This window comes from Mercenaria mercenaria, chromosome 1 (genome assembly GCF_021730395.1).
Source record: "Mercenaria mercenaria strain notata chromosome 1, MADL_Memer_1, whole genome shotgun sequence".
Lineage (NCBI taxonomy): Eukaryota > Metazoa > Mollusca > Bivalvia > Venerida > Veneridae > Mercenaria > Mercenaria mercenaria.
Genome location: NC_069361.1, coordinates 32,553,894 through 32,572,557, shown reverse-complemented (window position 1 = coordinate 32,572,557; position 18,664 = coordinate 32,553,894). Strand labels below are relative to the sequence as shown.

Sequence of the window (18,664 nt, the reverse complement as noted above, 5' to 3'; positions counted from 1 at the left end):
CTGCCATACTTTAGAATTATCAAAAAAATTACAGCTTCATAATAATGGTTTATGTAACGTACTGAAAGTCTTAGCCGTGTTTAGAGTCCTGCACAGTGTTAATTGGACAGAGGGTGTTGTACAGGTACATTCGATAATCCGTACTGGTAAGTAGGGTTTTTCGAATAAATAAAAGTTTTACTTATTATACTTGTTTCGATTTACATTGTTTAAACTTAACTCTGTAGTTATAGATATAGATCTATAATGAATTGTACATGCATTATATAAAATTGTCGGAAATTTATTATCTACTGGAATCGAAAACGAAAGTACATGATTGTGATATTTGTAAATGTATTTGTAGGCCTGCTATATTCGGTAGTCATCCGTTCTGTTATCTGTCTGACCAAGTAAATGTTCATCAAAACTTCATTCTGTCAGTAAATGGTTCGTTAAAGTTTTATCAGGAGAGAATGTATACTGACTCATTTTATGAATAAGCAAAACCTTTTTTGGAACTACATGCTTTAAAAATATTATCTTACGTTTTTCTGTAGATCTACAATGACAGGGCAGTTGACAGATAAGGACATGGACCAGCTGGAACAGTGGATAGGTACAGGTCCTAAAACATTTACACTGCTCTACGCTATCACAAAAGATGGATGTAATTACAACTTCTTCCATCAGAAATGTGACAACCAGGGACCTACAGTTACGGTGCTGTATAACCAAGAAGGATCGGTCTATGGTGGATATACAGCTGGAAACTGGACGAATACTGGCGGGTATGTGAATGATGCTACTGCTTTCTTATACCGGCTACACTACAACAAAGTGGTTAATCCAGTGAAGCTTCCAATAACAAACGCAAATTATGCTATCTATACAGGATATGGGCCCACGTTTGGTGGAAGCAGTGGACATGACCTATATACTTTCAGTGGATCAGTTAACAATTCTGGCGGTTACTTTGCTCTGAATGGCAGCATGAGCCTTGGTCACAACTACAACAATCAAGGTTTGAATGCCAACCAGATCAACAATGGTACCATGTATGTAACTGAACTAGAAGTTTACAAGGTTGCGAGTAAGTCTTGTTGTTTTCAATGATATAATAATTGTAGCCAAAGACGAAGACATACAGCTATGTGCAAATGTCCCAATTTTCAATTCGAATGAAGAGCCGGATACTCTGATAACTTTCTTTACCTCTCGATACTAGACATATCAAAATTTTTCAACATATATATTTTATAACAATTTCTTTTTAAGAACCTTACAAATTGATACCTTTGTCAATTTTATGCAAAAAATTATCTATAGATATATATCTTTCATTGGATGAAGTTTCGGGAAATTGTCTAAGTGTAACAGTAATGTAATTTAATCAAACCTTAAAACATTTATATTTTCCAGATGGTCAAAGAAAAAAAGCACTTCAAGAGCCGTGGCGTAAAATGAAAGGGTGGAACGAAAAGGTAATGGCAAAAGAAAATACAAGTATCCTAGAATCGTTACAGATATTTTGGTATTAAAATAGATTAATATATTCATATTCACTGCGAAAAGAATTATCATTAAATGGGTATTTACAGCATACTGGAGGCACCTCCATGGCTGCAATCTCGAAGTAAATTGACAATGGATGTAGAATATTTTCATGGATAAGTCACCGAGTGGGCTTGCAGCAGATCAGTGGTTCTGCTCTGATGCCCAAGGTTCTGAAACATAGCCTGGTGGAGGACCTTTGAGACTTCTCTTCCATTTAAGACTGAAAAAAATGTCAGATGACCTTATATCACGTCGACAAAACTAAAACAAACAGTAGTTGCTGACGATGAAATAGCCGTTTGGTCGAATCGGCATATGGTGTTTCGTTGCTCAAAATGTTATATTTTCATATGATCATTTGCGATCTTTTCCCTTCGATTTCAACTACCATCTTTTAGAAAAATACACATACAAAAGTGTTTTTTCTAATTTGGTTTCAACTTACTCAGATGAACTCGCGTGTTAATGGAAAGAGCCTCTAGGAATCAACAGATATTATCATTAATCTTTTAGCTTATTCTGGTTCATGAGCCTGCTATTGATATTACATCTACTTCCGTCATTGTTGTCTGTCTGACAGAGTTTTCAGGATCATTTCATCTATATCAGCAAATCCACTATAAACAATTGAAACAGATTTAGCGATTACCTCTGACGGCAATAGGTAATACGTGAATATTGGTTATTCTAAATGAGTGAACTTTATTATGTTTGTCCAGTTAATTTAACATTCACTTACACATATTCGCCAGTTATTTAAGGACTTTAAGATATGGTCCGAGAGCTCACGGACTTTTATTCCAACAATCGAGGCCAAAAAATGTCAAAAAATGTTTATACATTTTTCGAAACAATATTTCATATCCTCCATGAAAACCCATTTCTTAAGTGTCAAAGCCGTGTCTATTTACCGTCGAGTAACCTCAAATCGTGATACCCTCAATTTCGTGATACCGGAAATGTTTACATGTAGCTCGCGCTTTGTTTTGTTTTCTGACGTCATAGCCCGGGAGACAACTTGCGAAACGTCAAGTCATCTTTTGCACACAAAAATGCTCCGTGTAGTACTTGGAGGCGTAAGAAATCCGTTTTACTTCCCATACTAATGTAAAATAATATAAATATGTTAATGCAATAATGCTCCTTACTTCTTTCATTCATTTTTTTGTTATACATTAACGTTTCCCTAAAATGACAGGTTGCAGCCGATTGTTTACATTTTTGACAAGAAGGTTACGGCCTTAGTAGACTGGTTCCACAGTTTCAATTAATTTTACGAAATGAAGCGAAAGGGTACTTTCTTACATAGTCTGACACTTCCGGAGAAAGAATTTACAAAGCGTAATATATTCTAAAATGTATTTTTTGGTTAATAAGAAGGTTGTGGTCATTTGTTTTAGTTAAAGCATGCTATCAATACACAGGCAACGGTCATATTAATTGGTGTATAATTTGTTTATTGTAAAACTTCTTTGTAAATTTACTATAGGTTTATAGTAGCCCACCTCCAGCAAAACGCAAATACAGGCAGTATTCTCCGACTATCCTTACAAAGGCCTACGAGAGTGTTAAGGATGGTGATCTTTCAGTGCGGAGGGCATCGAAGGTGTTTAATGTGCCAATGCAAACCCTTAGAGATCGTGTATTAGGACACGTGGACCCGGAAACTATCAGGTTTATAAACAGTTCAAAAATACGTCAAATATAATAATGTTTAAATCAGATATAATGAAATTTCGAATCATGCCAATTTTTTTATGACTGTATTGTGATTTATTCTTGATACGATATATTGTCAGGTCAGGACCAGGACCCTTGCTTACGGAGTTAGAGGAGGCCAGGCTTGTTGAACATATACAGGATATGGCTAAGGTTGGGTATCCTTACACAAGGGCTGAGTTGATAAATGTAGCCTCTGAGTTTGTATCATGCCTTGGTAGGAGAGACAGAGACAAACCCTTGTCTTATAAGTGGTTTTATGGGTTCCTGGGTAGGTGGCCTCAGCTTAAAGTACAACGACCCAAGACAGTATCTGACCTGAGAGCCAGGGCAACGTCACTAGAAAGTGTCCAGAGGTATTTCACAGAGTTGCATCACATTCTCGTGAAGTACAATATAATGGACAGTCCTGAATCTATATACAATGTTGACGAAAAGGGCATTCAGCAAAATTTTAAGCCGTCTTTTGTTGTTGGTCCAAGGGATAGTACAACGAATGTCATCACCTCGGAGAAATCAAATACAACAACTATACTTGGATGTGGGAATGCCATTGGACAGCAGATACCGCCATACTTTGTATTCGCAGGTAAGAATTTTCAGGATATTCTCTCATTGTATGTACTTCCCTTTTTAAATCATATATAAATAGATTTTTTTTAATATTTCAGGAGCAAGAATGAGGTCAGAGCTGTTGGAGGGCGCATCACCAGGCGCGCAAGGGACAGTTTCTAAGACTGGTTGGTCCAATGGGGAGGTGTTCAAAAACTATTTAGAAACTCACTTCATCAACTATGCTAATGGAAAACGCCCTTTGTTGTTACTTTATGATGGGCATCGCTCACATATATCACCCAGTATTATTGACTGGGCTACAGAGCATGATATTATATTGTACGTTTTGCCTCCACACACTTCACACATATTGCAGCCTATGGATGTTGGGTGTTTTGGGCCTTTTTCCAAGGTTTACAGTAATAAATGTGGTAAATTTCAGAGGGAAACTGGCAAAATTGTTGACAGGTACAATGTATGTATGATTGCATGTAAGGCATATGCTACTGCACTTTCAGTGAAAAATTTACAGGGTGCTTTCAAGAAATCGGGTATTTATCCGTTTTGCCCAGACTCTGTTGATACTGATCTATTTGAAACAAACAAACTCAGATCAGAACTTCAGTCTTCTTTCTCTGAAGAGTTATGCCAGTCTGTAGCTCCTGATCATGATCAGCCCGAGTCGGATTCGGATGAAACCATCCCTTATGTTGATGAGGAATTTGTTGCTGTTCCGCTGGTACAAGCTAGTGAGTCTGAAAGGAACAACACTAACATTTCTGTTCCTGTACAAACTGATGTGCCAGTTGACGACACAATTAGCTGGTTTTTTAAGAAAAAAAGACCAGTGTTCAAACCACCATTTAAGACAGAGCGAAAGTCTATTAGTAAAATAATTGCTGGTAAGGCAATAACTGAGCCTGAAACAAGCAAAAAGGTTAAGGAGTATTTAGATGCTGTGTCTACTCCAAAGAAATCAAAAGCTGTCCCAGTTAAGAATAAATTGCCTACATTCAATACCCCTGTCAGAGTAGAACAGTCTGTAGAAAAAGCAGCCAGCCCCTGTCTTAAAATACCAGTAGTATGTAGTGATTTGAATGCACCAGCTCAGTCAACTTCAGGTATCCAAAAGTCTGGCGGCCCTATTGATTTGAACACGCCTTTGCAGTCTGAAGATGATATTACTGATGATGAGGATGATGAAAAATGTTGCATGTGTGGTAAATTTCAGCCAGAAGAGCTTGCAAACTGTCCTGGTATAGTGTTTGTAATATGGGCCCAGTGTGACATTTGTAAACACTGGACGCACTTGATTTATTGCTCGAGTGTTAGGGTGGTTAGAAGGGGTGATATTTTCAAGTGTCCACACTGTGTGTAAAACTGTTAATTTGAGTATATGCTAGTGATATCATAACAATACATGTGTCAGAAATGATAGGAAACTAATAAATCTTGAATATTATAGGGTCTCTGTTATTGCAGTATCTTTCATTCCGTTTAATTCGGCCATTTCGTAAAGGTAACGAAAACGGGTATACCAGTCTAAATGGAAGTCAGTTCCGGTAGATGTTTAAAAATGGCAGCGTCCATCAGTTAACAACACATTATACTTTTAAACACTGTTTGGATGAAACGAGGTAAGTTTTTCACTTTATTTTTTAGTAAAATAGTTTTAGTATATACAATTATTACTCACGAAATCGCGCGTTGTTTCCTTACCGTAACGGAAACTGGTTACTCGAGGGTATATTTTGTTCACTTATTTTTGTGATAGGGGAGGTAAAACTCACTTGTAAAATATTTGGGGGTAGCGTAAAGTTTACGTCTTCCAGTTTTTTTCACTGTTTAATTATAGAAACAACTGGATTGTCAGTAAATGTATATATGTCAAGCAATGACAGCAAAAAGGAATTCATCAAAATGGAATGAAGGGCAAACGTTATATTCAAGGTCAAAGGTCAAATTCATGTGAAAATCACAAAATTTGGCATACTTGAAATTTATTTTTATTCTCAGAAAATAGTTTGTTTTCATAAGCCACTCATCTTTATCTATATAATGTGTATATATCAGTAAAACTCAGAAATACAAATATGATTGCAAAAGGTCAAGGTCAGCCCTGAGTATTGAAGGTCAAAGGTCATTTTCATGCACAAATATTAAAACTGTTACCATTACCTTTTCTAATCTGTTTAATACGTCTTCATATTATATGTCGCTGAAGTTGATTCATTTTAATGTTTGTATGTCAGGCAAAGTCAGCAGTGCAATGTAACCCCAAAACCACCAAGGATAAAGCTAATATCAGAGGTCAAAGGTCAAATTTGTGTGAAAAAAAATTGCATGAATAGCTTCCTTTTTGAAAAATAACACATACTTTTTACATTATTAGCGATCTCTCGTGATTTAGTTTGATATATTTATGTCCCACAATGTCAGTTATAAAATATAGTCTGGAATGAGTCAAGTTCAAATGTGATTTTATGGGTCAAAGGTCATTTTCAATTAAAGGGATGAAAAAAAATAGCTTTTACTTTTCTCTTTGTTGAAAATACCTCGTCGATATGAGTCAATGATACCAGTTTATTTTAATGTATAAATTGTTTGGCAATGTCTGGTATGCACATGCAATTTCGAAACTTTAAGGTCAACCAAAATAACAAAGGTCAAAGGTCAAAAGAGTGAGTAAAATGTTGCAATAATATCACCTGTTTTTAATAATTATTATTGTTTAAAAGTATGTATTTTGTCATGTTAGCAACAGATCTATGTTCATTTTACTGTATATTTGTCAGAAGATGTCATGAAAGAAGAAAATAAGTCAAGGTCAAACCTGGTGTAAAGGTCAGGGGTCATTTCTACATAAAAGATCAAAGTAGTAGTAATCTTACTCATTACTATGTTCAAAAACAGCTTGTTGTTACAATTCACTGTTAGCAATTTATTTTAATGTATGCATGTCAAGGAAGTGCAGCAATTTAGGTCTCAAGTCTTGAATGAGTCAAATTCAAATGTGATATTAAGGGTCAAAAGTCATTTTCAAGTAGAAGAATGAAAAGATAGCTCTTTACATTTTCTCTTTAAAATTTGTTGATAACATCTTGTCGATATTAGTCAATGATATCAGATCAGTTTAATGTGAAAATGTTAGGCAATGTCTGGTATGCACATACACTTTCAAAACTTTCAAGGTCAACCAGGTCTTATTTCAATAAGTCAGAAGCAAACCTATTTACTTATTTAAGGTCAAAGGTCAAATTTGTGTAAAATTTTTGCAAAAAGCAGCATTTTTGCAATTATTTTTCTTTATTGTTTTAGAGTATTTTCGGCAATAGTAAAACTGACCATTATTCATTTTAAAATATCTAAAACAGACAATATCACTGTCGAAATGATAATGAAAATTGTTCAAGGTGAAACCTTACATTAAAGGTCAGGGGTCATTTTCATGTAAAAATTCAAAATACAGCATATTTAGTTTTTTTTCTTCGTTGAAATTTGACTTGTAATTTCTTTCATTGAAAATATTTTTTTTTTATGTATAATTGTATGGCAATGTCAGCAATGCAGATCTAATTTCCAAAACAGTGATTGGTAACAGTCATGTTAATTCATATAAATGTTGACCTTTACTTACTCTGTTACTGCCTTTCGGTTTCTTATGGCCGTTTTATATTTTAAGGTTAAGTGCGGAAATGAAATGTACCGTATTCTGGCATCTCCCCACAGCTTTGTCTCAAATGAGATGTCTGTGGGCCAAACTTTCTGGCGTGCTTCTTCCAAATAGGAACAGCTCTGCAAAATGTGGAATGGTGTTTGTTTGTTCCGCTAATCCGCACTGACATTTAGCTGTCTCTGCAGCACCCAGCTTCTTCATATGTTTTCTCAGGTCACAGTGTCCAGTGCACAGATGGAGGATAGTTGTTTGGATGTGCATGATTAGCTTGTTTAGCTTGTGTAGTCATTATTGTGCAGGTAGCCTCCATTTACGTTCTTCCGGTCTGACGCAGAGCTGATCTTCAGTAGAGTTTGAGCATCTCTCTATGCAGTTGGAGGTTGGAACTGTATTTGCTGGATAGCGGTCATTGATCATTTCTAGCGTTAGAGATTGCAGGTGAGCCTGATGCTCTTTTCCCTTTTCATCTACTCATGGCACCTCCAATCTGATTTTCGAAGCACAATTTCTAGGAACCCGTTGATCGGGTACAAGTGGCTTTGCTTCTTCGTCCATTGCTGTTGCTTTCCCTTTTTGTAGTTCATTCACGATATGATTGAGACTCTGTTGTTTCATTCCGTTCTTGGCTCTGCTCTTGAGTTTTGAGTGGAGTGGATGTGATGGTAGTCTCTTTGCCTTCTCTGCCTGCACAAGGGTTTTTGTACTCTCGTCTTGTCTCTAATGGCTCAACGTTAACTGTCTTTTCCATTTCTTTTATTAGAGTTGTTTTCAATGGTCAGAGAATAATCCTCAGGCCAGAATTTTGAACCTTATTCTGTTTATCTTTACTGGATTAGGAAGCGGTTACTCATGAGATGGATGCGTACTCTGTAGTTAGCTGAACGGTGTCTCTGTAGGCTTGCCGTAGGATCTTTCCATTGGCTCCCAAACTTCTTCCAGCCAGTTTTTTATACTGTGAGTTCCTTGAAGACCCTCACCTTTGACCTTTGATATCAGGTTAGACGTTGATTAATTTTCCAATATTAAGAAACAATGATATCATCTGTTATATATACCTTTAAACGAATAATGTTGTTTTTGCTTATTTTCACACAAATTTGACCCTTGACCTTTGATGATAGGTTTGGCTTTGACTTAAGACCAACATTGCTGCCCTTGCTTAACATATATACATTAAAATAATATTGCTAACAGTGAATTGTAACAACAAGCTCTTTTTGAACATAGTAATGAGTAAGATTACTACTACTTTGATCTTTTTATGTAAAAATGACCTATGACCTTTAAACCAGGTTTGACCTTGACTTATTTCTCTTTCATGTCATCGTCTGACAAATATACAGTAAAATGATCATAGATCTGTTGCTAACATGAAAAAACAGAAACATTTAAACAACAATAATTATTAAAAACAGGTATTATTGCAACATTTTACTCACTCTTTTGACCTTTGACCTTTGATATTATGGTTTACCTTGAATGTTTCGAAATAGTTTGTGCATACCAGACATTTCCTAACATTTATACATTAAAATGAACAGATATCATTGACTGATATCGACAAGGTAATATCAACAAAGAGAAAAGGTAAAGAGCTATATTTTCATCCCTTTACTTAAAATGATCTTTGACCCTTAATATCACATTTGAACTTGACTCATTCCAGACTATATTTTATTACTGACATTGTTGGACATACATACATTAAACTAAATTACGAGTAATTACTAATAATGAGAACGGTATCTGTTATTTTTCAAAATGGAAGTTATTTATGCATTTTTTCAAAACAAATTTGACCTTTGACCTCTGATATTAGATTTACTATTTGCGGTTTTGAGGTTATATTTTCACTGCTGACTTTGCCTGACATACAAACATTAAAATGAATTAACTTCAGCGACTAATAATGTGAAAACATATTAAACAGGTTAAAAAAGTAAAGGTAACAGTTTTCACATTTTGGCATGGAAATGACCTTTGACCTTCTATTATCAGGGCTGACCTTGACCTTTTGCAATAATATTTGTATTTCTGATTTTTGCTAATATATACACATTACATAGATAAAGATGAGTGGCTTCTGATAACCAACTATTTTCTAAGAATAAAAATAATTTTCAAATATGCCAAATTTTGTGATTTTCACATGAATTTGACATTTGACCTTTAATATCAAATTTGCCCTTCATTCCATTTTGATGAATTCCTTATTGCTGTCATTGTTTGACATATATACATTTACTGACAATTCAATTGTTACTGTAATTAAACAGTGAAAAAACTGGCAGACGTAAACTTTACCCCACCCCCTAATATTTTACAAGTGAATTTTACCTCCCCTACCACAAACAAAAACAAAATATAGATAGGCACGGCTTTGACACTTAAGAAATGGGTTTTCATGGAGGATATGAAATATTAAGTCCAAAAATGCATAATCTTTTGGCCTCAATTGTTGCAATAAAAGTCCGTGAGCTCTCGTACCAATACATATTATCCAGTACCTAATCATTTTCAGTTCTTGGACGAGCTTAATGAAGACATTGTGTCATTCAAATCGCTCCCGGACTTGAGTATTTCTGAGGCTCGGGTCCTGATGATCGGTCCAGTTGGAGCTGGGAAGTCGAGTTTCTACAATACCATTAACTCCATATTCCGGGGCCGTATCACACAGAGGGCGTGTAGTGGTAGCGCTGAGCAGAGTCTTACAACTGCTGTAGGTATTTTCAATTCAGTGTCGAACACCATAAGTAATTTTTAAATTATTTTAGTATTCTAAGTACTGGCTATAACACAGGCTGTATTTGATTGCAAGATGAACCATTTCATTTAGTGTTATACATAAAAGAACCGTGACGTACTTTGTCTAGACATCGTAAGCGACTATGTAAAACCTTTGTTGCTTCAGCAAAATTATCATGATCATTGCTGGTGTGTAAATAACTAGTCATAAAACATGTTTTTAGCTCACCTGTCACGTAGTGACAAGGTGAGCTTTTGTGATCACCCTTCGTCCTTCGTGCGTCGTCCATCGTGTGCCAACAATTTTTTTAAAAATCTTCTTCTTCAAAACCACTTGGCAGATTTACACCAAACTTCACAGGAATGATCCAAAGAATTGAAATCCATGCCATGCCATGGCAACCGAAAGGAAAATCTTTAAAAATCTTCTCGTCAGAAACTGTTTGCCGGATTTCAAAACCATTTTGCAGAAATTATCTCTAGGTCACCCTCTACCAAAATTGCCTAAGCCATACTGTTTCGGTAAAAAAACATGGCCGCCTGGTGGCGGGGCTTATTTTCCCTATATGGCTGTATTGTAAATTTCAAAAATCTTCTTTTTCAAAACCACTGGGCAGGTTTACACTAAACTTCTTAGAAATGATCTTTGGGTGGCCCTCTATCAAACTTGCCCAAAGAAATGGAATCCATGCAGAACTCTGGTTGACATGGCAACCGAAAGGAAAAACTTTGAAATCTTCTTGTCCAAAACCACAGGGCTTAGGGCTTTGATATTTTGTATGTAACATCATCTAGTGGTCATCTATTAAGATTGTTCAAAATATCCCCCAAGGGTTAAATATGGCCCCGCCCCGGGGGTCACATGGTATATATAGACTTATATAGGGAAAAACTTTAAAAATCTTCTTGTCCGAAACCACAGGGTCTAGGGCTTTGATATTTGGTTTGTAGCATCATCAAATAGTCCTCTACCAAGTTTGTTCAAATTCTCCCCCTAGGGTCAAATGTTGCCCCGCCCAGGCCCGGGTCACATGGTTTATATAGACTTGTATAGAAAAAAACTTTAAAAATCTTCTTTTCTGAAACCACAAGAACTAAGCCTTTGATATTTGGTATGTAGCATTGTCTTATGGTCCTCTTCCAAGATTGTTCAAATTATTACCCTGGAGTAAAAAGAGGCCTTGCCCTGGGGGTACATAATTTTGCATATACTTATATAGGAAAAACTTTAAAAATCTTCTTGTCTGAAAATGGAAGGCCTAGGCTTTTGATAGTTGGTATGTTCCATTGCCTAGTGGCCCTCTACCAAGATTATTCAAATTATGCCCCTTAGTTGAAAAGATGTCCCACCCAGGGTGTCCCAAGGTTTACATAGACTTGTATAGGAAAAAAAATAAAAATCTTCTTGTCTGAAAGTTCAATGCCTAGGCCTTTAATATTTGGTAAGAATCATTGCCTAGTTGTTTTCTAACAAGATTATTGGAATAATGCCCCCGGGGTAAAAAGAGGCCCTGCCCCGGGGTCACTTGTTATATGAGTTATACAGGAAAAAATACTTCAAAAATTATCTGATCATATTTCCTAGACTGTTTAATTATAATTATCTGGTGATCCCAAGTAATTAGGGGTCACTTGACTGTGACCTTGACCTACTGACCTGCTTTCATGTTTTTTAAGATACAGCCTTGAAATTTAGATGACATGTACAGTTTTGCACACCGATCTTAAAACTGACTTTCAGTGACCATGAATGTGACCTACTGACCTACTTTCTTCTTTTTTAAGATACAGCTTTGAAATTTGGATGACATGTACAGTTTTGCACAACGATCTTAAAACTGACTTTTAGTGACCATGAATGTGACCTGACCTACTTTCTTGTTTTTTAAGATTCAGCCTTGAAATTTGGGTGACATGTTCAGTTTTGCACACTGACCATAAATGTGACCTACTTCCATAATATTTTAGCATCAGTTTGACATTTGATACATGTAGCTCATATTACTCAGGTGAGCGATCCAGGGTCATTATGACCCTCTTGTTTCGTCTAAATCAGACATCAGATCCGTATCTCAAAAGTCAATGTCAAATTCAAGATAAACGTCATTTTAAAGACGTTCGAGCTGTAACTTTGACATGCATGGAACAATTTTTATTGAATTTAGCAGAAATGCTAACCTCATTTAGATGGAATGTAGCGCTCAAATCCTTGCTTCGAATCACAAAGGTAAAGATCATACTTAGGGATCAAGTGTCATTTTAAAGCTTGTATGGGCTGTAACTTCGACATGCATGAATCAGTCTTATTTTTACAGAATTATTTGCCTCAGTGAGACAGATTATTAAGTTCAAACCGCAGTCCCTACCGCAAAGATATTGTTTCACAGGGGTGTCAGAACTTATATAAGATTTTGTCTAGGCCATAACTTCGACATGCACTGAGCAATTCATTTAATTTGGCAGAAAAATTTACATATTTGAAAATGTGGTATTACCTGGGAATACATGTCCCTATCTCATAGTCAAGGTCAAACTTAGGGAGAAAGGTCATATAAGATATTATTTAGGTCATACCTTTGGTAACTTAGGCATGCTATTATTGAGGAATATTTTATTTGGCAGAAATGTTTCCCTTAAAACGTGGCTTTGCCAGACGACACATGACCTTATCTAAAAGGTCAGTTTGGTTGAAACGTTTAAGTTACTGGGGCAGTGTGTTCGAAAATAGCAGACTGGGCATTGTTGACCTTAGGTCTAAAATAGTTTTAGACAAAAATACTGGGTTTAAACTAACATTTTAATGTTGCACAGAAAAAAGACGATCATGATACAAAATCGTTAACTAGTAGAAGAATAAATTGTATGAATTATACAGATCAAGGAGGTTAGTGCGGTATGTAAGACTTCACATGCGATACAACCAAAGAAAGGTCCTAATAGGCCACAGAACCGAGCAATATTTCTCGCCAGTATATTGTTTGTGTCCGAAAGAAATGGTGTAATAATTATTTTCATGATTTTGCATGGACACGAAAGAAACATCAGAGATAGGGACCTATATATTTATGATTTTTAACAGAAATGTTTCGTTAACAATGTCTTGTAGAGTGTTCGGATTGAATGAGGTATCATTGATTACACGTCTTGTTTTATCTTATTTTGACAGTACACTCCATATCTTGTGCGAGTTCGATCCGGGGCTAACCTTAACTTCAAACTGTGCGACACACGCGGGCTAGAAGAATCGCAGGGTTTGGATGTACTCGAATGTAACTATCTTCTTGATGGAAATGTACCGGAATATTATCAGGTAGATTTCTACATATTGTATATGTATTGCAAATTCTGTCAGATATATAACTTTCTAGAAATGTAATCCAACATTTTGGTCATCATTAATCATTCAACTGGTTGTTTGATGTTTTAATTGAAATTATTACATGATAAATAAAAATATTAACTTCTTATTGGCTAGAGTCTTTTTGGCCTTGAATTTATCAGGTGGGCTTGAGGAAAGTTTATATGCCGGGCGTTAGTATAGATGTTCTTGACACATTAATTTAAAATGCATTTTAGTGAACTATTGCGCGTGCACTTGGAATAAACTCCCATTGCATTTCAGTTCAATCCTGCAGCTCCAATATCTCAAGAAACCGAGGGTTTTATAGTGAAACCAACACTAGAGGATAAGGTACATTGTGTGGTGTTTGTACTGGACTCTACGACGCTTGAAGTTACACCAACAAAAATCATACAGAAAATGAAAAGTTTTCAAACCTTTATGAATCAAAAAGGTACTGTGTTGAGTGTTTTTGCTATATTAACATTGTATAATGTTGTGAGAGTATTTGATTCAGACAAAATACTGCAACTGCAACACAGCATTTACAACGTTTGAGTTGCATTGTTAGAATCTCTGTACATGATAAATTGTAACAAATAAGATTATAAAGAAAAGGAAATGGCCATATTGAAGATGTATCTATTTGATTTGTCTATTGCAACAAATACACCATTTCATATCGAATCAACTATTTGCCGGTTTTGATTGTAATTTATATGATTAATGATAACATTACATTTCATCAAAGATTTGTCGAGAAGTCTTTGAATTAGTGTTTAATTTGTAATATCAAAAGTGATATAATCAGTAGAAGTAAATACATATCATACATTTATAGGTATCCCGCAGGCACTTCTTCTTACCAAAGTAGACAAACTCTGTAAAGATGTAGAGAAAAACGTATCGCAAGTTTTCAAAAGCGAAACGGTAGAAGAACATGTCGAGAAAGCGTCTCAACTACTTGGTTTACCACGTGGTAACGTACTTCCGGTGAAGAACTACGAAAATGAGATGCAGCTTGAAGAAAATATCAGTATCTTGGCACTACTTACTCTGCGGCAGATTTTATACTTCGCGGAAGATTACATGGAGAACATGATGGACAAGAGAGCAGCTGCACAGCGGAAAACGGAGAAGATGAATGTTAAGAAATAAACAAACGGACACACTGAAAAATTAGTTAGGAAGTACATATCATGAGGAAGAATACCACGAGGCTTTCTCGAGCTTTCTTTACATTTGTTTTAATTTTTTATGATTTTTTTAGTTAGACATGACGAATGCCACAAGAGCTATTGCTATACACCAGCCGTCGGCGTCGTATGTACACACTTTTTAACGACGCTCTGCAAGCTTTATATCTTAATTATTACCCATTGCAACTGAATCACACATGCCTTTCCCATGATAATACCAACTGAATGACATAAGTTCCATAACTCTTGCTGTCATTTTGATGAAACTATGCCCCTTTTTATACTTAGGCGTTTTATGCACCTGCTAATTCTTAACGTGTGATGTATCACTTCTTCATACACTGATATTTTCAAAAAGCTTTGTTTAAACATACAGTATAACTCTGCGACATGTCCCTTACAAGACCCAGAGCCCTAGCTCAAAGATCAATGTCACTTAGTGCTCAGTCTTAATAATACCGTATAAATGTGCCATAATTTAAAGGAAATGCACTTACGTGTCTTTACAATTCATCAAAACTTTGTTCGCGATTATTAGCGATCAAGTATCTCATTTACTACACAACACAATTGAATAAAACTTCACATGGTAATACTGACATCATGGCATAGGTCCCATAACTCTTGTCTTCATGTTGGTAAAATTATGCTCTTTTTGTACATTTTCCTTAATTCTTTCAACAATATTCTGTTCGCGATTTTCAGCGAATTAATATTTCAGTATCTACCCAATGCATTGTGTTATTTCCAAGGCGACGAATTGTTGATGTACTGACACACATCAACAATACTCACACATTACGTCGCCTTGGAAATAGCAACCGAATGACATAAGTCCCATCTTTTCCTTCGTTTTGATGAAATAGTGCCCATTTTGTAATTAGCCCTTCCATTAAATATTTTTGACGCATTCAATTTTAAAAGTCTCAAAACACGTAAATGTATTTATTTTTTGATAAGTAAATTGATTTTAACACAAAAGCAAATCATAAACCGTACAATAACACTGTTTTGTTGAAGCGAGAAAGAAAATTAAAAATTTTAGCACGTTTTTTGTGAAAATTACCTCGTCCATTTAGTAACATTTCTCTCATCTAGGCTTCTCACACACAATCTGGGTTCTTAATTAATGGAAAATATCAAAAGCTGTGTTATCCCGAAATAACTACTTTTATTACATACCAATATAAATTCTGTCGAAAATATGGCTTTTATTACCGATGTAAATATGAATATACAGATAGAAATTCCGTATTGTACATGTTTTGCGTCGCAGGAGTGAAATAAAGTAATTGCATAACTTTGGTATTATAGAATGTTTTCCCATAAAATTCCATTATCACGTTACTATCTCATTTCCACGATCAGTGATCCCATATAAATAGCGGTGGGTACGATTACTTGTCGAGACAGTGTTATCCCTTACAAAAAGCCGCGGGGACGATCATTTTGCGAGGCAGTAGTCCCCCTTCCAAAAAGCCGCGATTATAATCACCTAGGTAGGCAGTGTTTTTCTTTAAAATATCCGCAGATACGATCACTTGGCGAGGCTGAGTTCTCCCTTACAAATGGCCGCGGGTACGATCACTAGACGAGGCACTGTTATCCCTTACAAGTAGCTGCGGGAACGATAACTTGGGCAGGCAGTGTTCTGCCTAATATATAGCTGCGGGTACGATCATATGGCGAGGCAATTTTTTCGAGGCTGTGTTATCCCTTACAAAAAGCCGTGGGTACGATAACTTGACTACCAATATTCTCCCTAACAAGTAACCGTGGATACGATTACTTGTCGAGGTAGTGTTCTCTGTTACAAATAGTCGTGGGTGCGATCCTTTGGATTGATAATATTCTCGATTACAAAATGTCACGTGTACGATCACCTAGCGAGGCTGTATCCTTCCTTACAAATATCCGCGGGTACGATCACCTAGCGAGGTTGTGTTCTTGTTAACAGATGGCCGCGAGTACGAGAACTTAGCGAGGCCGTTTTTGCCCTTGCAAAAAGCCGCGGGTACGATCACTTGGGTAGACAGTGTTCTCCCTATTAAATAGCCGCGGGTAAGATTACTTGTCGATGTAGTGTTCTCCCTTATAAATACCTTCGAACGATCAGTTGGCGAGACTGTATTCTCTGTTACAAATAGCCGCGGGTACGATCAAGGCAACCGTGGCCTTGACATTTTACCTACAGATAGGACATAAGACGTTTTGAAAATATGCAAGCGCACCGACAGGTGGACAATTGGTTATTGCAGCTGAATCAGTCCCGACACTAGCTGTAGCAACCATGTTATTAGTCATTAGTATAACTCACTTATAACTCACTTTAACAAGTCTTGTGTACGGACGTGAAAATAGCAATTGATCGACCAATCGACATAAGGCGAAGGGGGTACATGAGGGTACATGAGGGTCATGAACACTTAAAGCAAAATCAACCTATCAAGTTTGAAGAGTTTTAAGTGCTTCTCAAGTTGCTATGCGGATATAAATAGTTTTTATTGTTCAAGTCCCTGTGTTCTTGACATTTGACCTACTGATCCCAAACAGCAGGAGCCATCTACTTTATAAGCCCAATCATCATGTCAAGTTCAAAGATAGTGAGTCGAGTGGTCCTCAGATTAATCAGTCGAAACCGTTTTCAGTCTAGGCGCCTGTGACTTTGGTCTTTGACTAACTGACACCAAAACAATTATGGTTTTGTACATCATTAGTTCAATCATGCTATAAAGTCTGAAGGTTTTAGTCTTAGTGGTTCTCAAGTTGTTCAGGTCCCAATGACATTTACTTTTGACATATTGGTCCTAGAAAACAAAAGGTGTCATTTACTTCATATGCCAAATCGTGCTGTTAAGTTCGGACGTTCTGCGTCAAGTGGTTCTCAATTTGTTGATTGGAAACCATTTTCAAGGTTCAGGCCCCCGTGAACTTGACATTTTATTTATTTAGACTACAAACAAGTGGAGTTATCTTCTCGATAAGCCCAACGTGGATTCAGTGTGGACTCATCTGCTTGATAAGCCCAATAAGCTATCAAGTTTGAAGGTTCTGGATCAAGTGTTTATCAAGTTACCTCGAAGAAATAGTTTTAAACGTTCAGGTCCTCGTGACCTTCACTTTTGAGATATTGATCCAAAAAAATCAATAAAGACACATACTTCTAAGCCAAATCATGTTATCAAGTATGACGATTCAGGGTCAAGTGGTTATCTAGTTTAGAAGAAACCATTTTCAAGGTTCAGACCTCTGTGACCTTCACATTTCCAATTATGACCAAAAAACAATACGGGTCATTTAATTCATAATTCTAGTCATGCTATCAAGTTTAAAAGTCCTGGGTCAAGTTCTTCTCAAGTTACTTTGCATAAATAATTTTCAATGTTCAGATATCTCTTACCTTGACCTTTGACCTATTGAAATCCAAAACAATAGGGATCATTTACTTCACAGGCCAAATCATGCTACTAAATTTGAATGTTCTGGATCAAGTGGTTCTCAAGTAATTTAGCAGAAACCGTTCGCTCTACCGACAGACGGCACTTGCAAAGCAGTATACCTCCACTTCTTCGAAGGGGGTGCATTAAAGTGCCTGGATACGACCATCTGGCGAGGCATTATTCTCCAAAAGAAAAAACGGATGTGGGTAAGATCATCTGGCGGGGTAATGACATTCCTAACAAATAGCCGTAGATAAGATCACCTGGCGGGGCAGTGTTCTCCCAAAACAGCTGTGGGTACGATCATCTAACGAGGTAATGTCTTCTTCCCTAACAAAAAGCCATAGGTAAGATCACCTGACGAAGCAGTGTTCTCCCCCCCCCCCCCCCCCCACCCCACCCCTCCCCACACACACACACGAAAAAAAGCAGCCTTGGGTACGATCATCTTGCG

The 18,664-nt window shown here is 36.5% G+C and overlaps 1 protein-coding gene across 1 annotated transcript; it reads left to right on the top strand.

Moving 5' to 3' along the window:
• The first annotated feature begins 554 nt into the window (after positions 1–554).
• LOC123544283 (interferon-induced protein 44-like) lies at positions 555–15,978 on the top strand. The gene is made up of 6 exons (XM_053543754.1): positions 555–1,072; positions 1,402–1,463; positions 10,008–10,205; positions 13,398–13,541; positions 13,854–14,025; positions 14,413–15,978. The coding sequence occupies exons 1-6, from the start codon at positions 574–576 to the stop codon at positions 14,727–14,729; spliced, it is 1,392 nt and encodes a 463-aa protein (XP_053399729.1). The 5' UTR covers positions 555–573; the 3' UTR covers positions 14,730–15,978.
• Positions 15,979–18,664: the final 2,686 nt, after the last annotated feature.

Coding starts and splice junctions, on each gene's coding strand:
- LOC123544283 (XM_053543754.1), top strand. CDS start 574: ATGGACCAGCTGGAACAGTGGATAGGTACAGGTCCTAAAACATTTACA. Junction 10,206..13,397: donor AGCAGAGTCTTACAACTGCT/GTAGGTATTTTC, acceptor TTATTTTGACAG/TACACTCCATATCTTGTGCG. Junction 14,026..14,412: donor AACCTTTATGAATCAAAAAG/GTACTGTGTTGA, acceptor ATACATTTATAG/GTATCCCGCAGGCACTTCTT.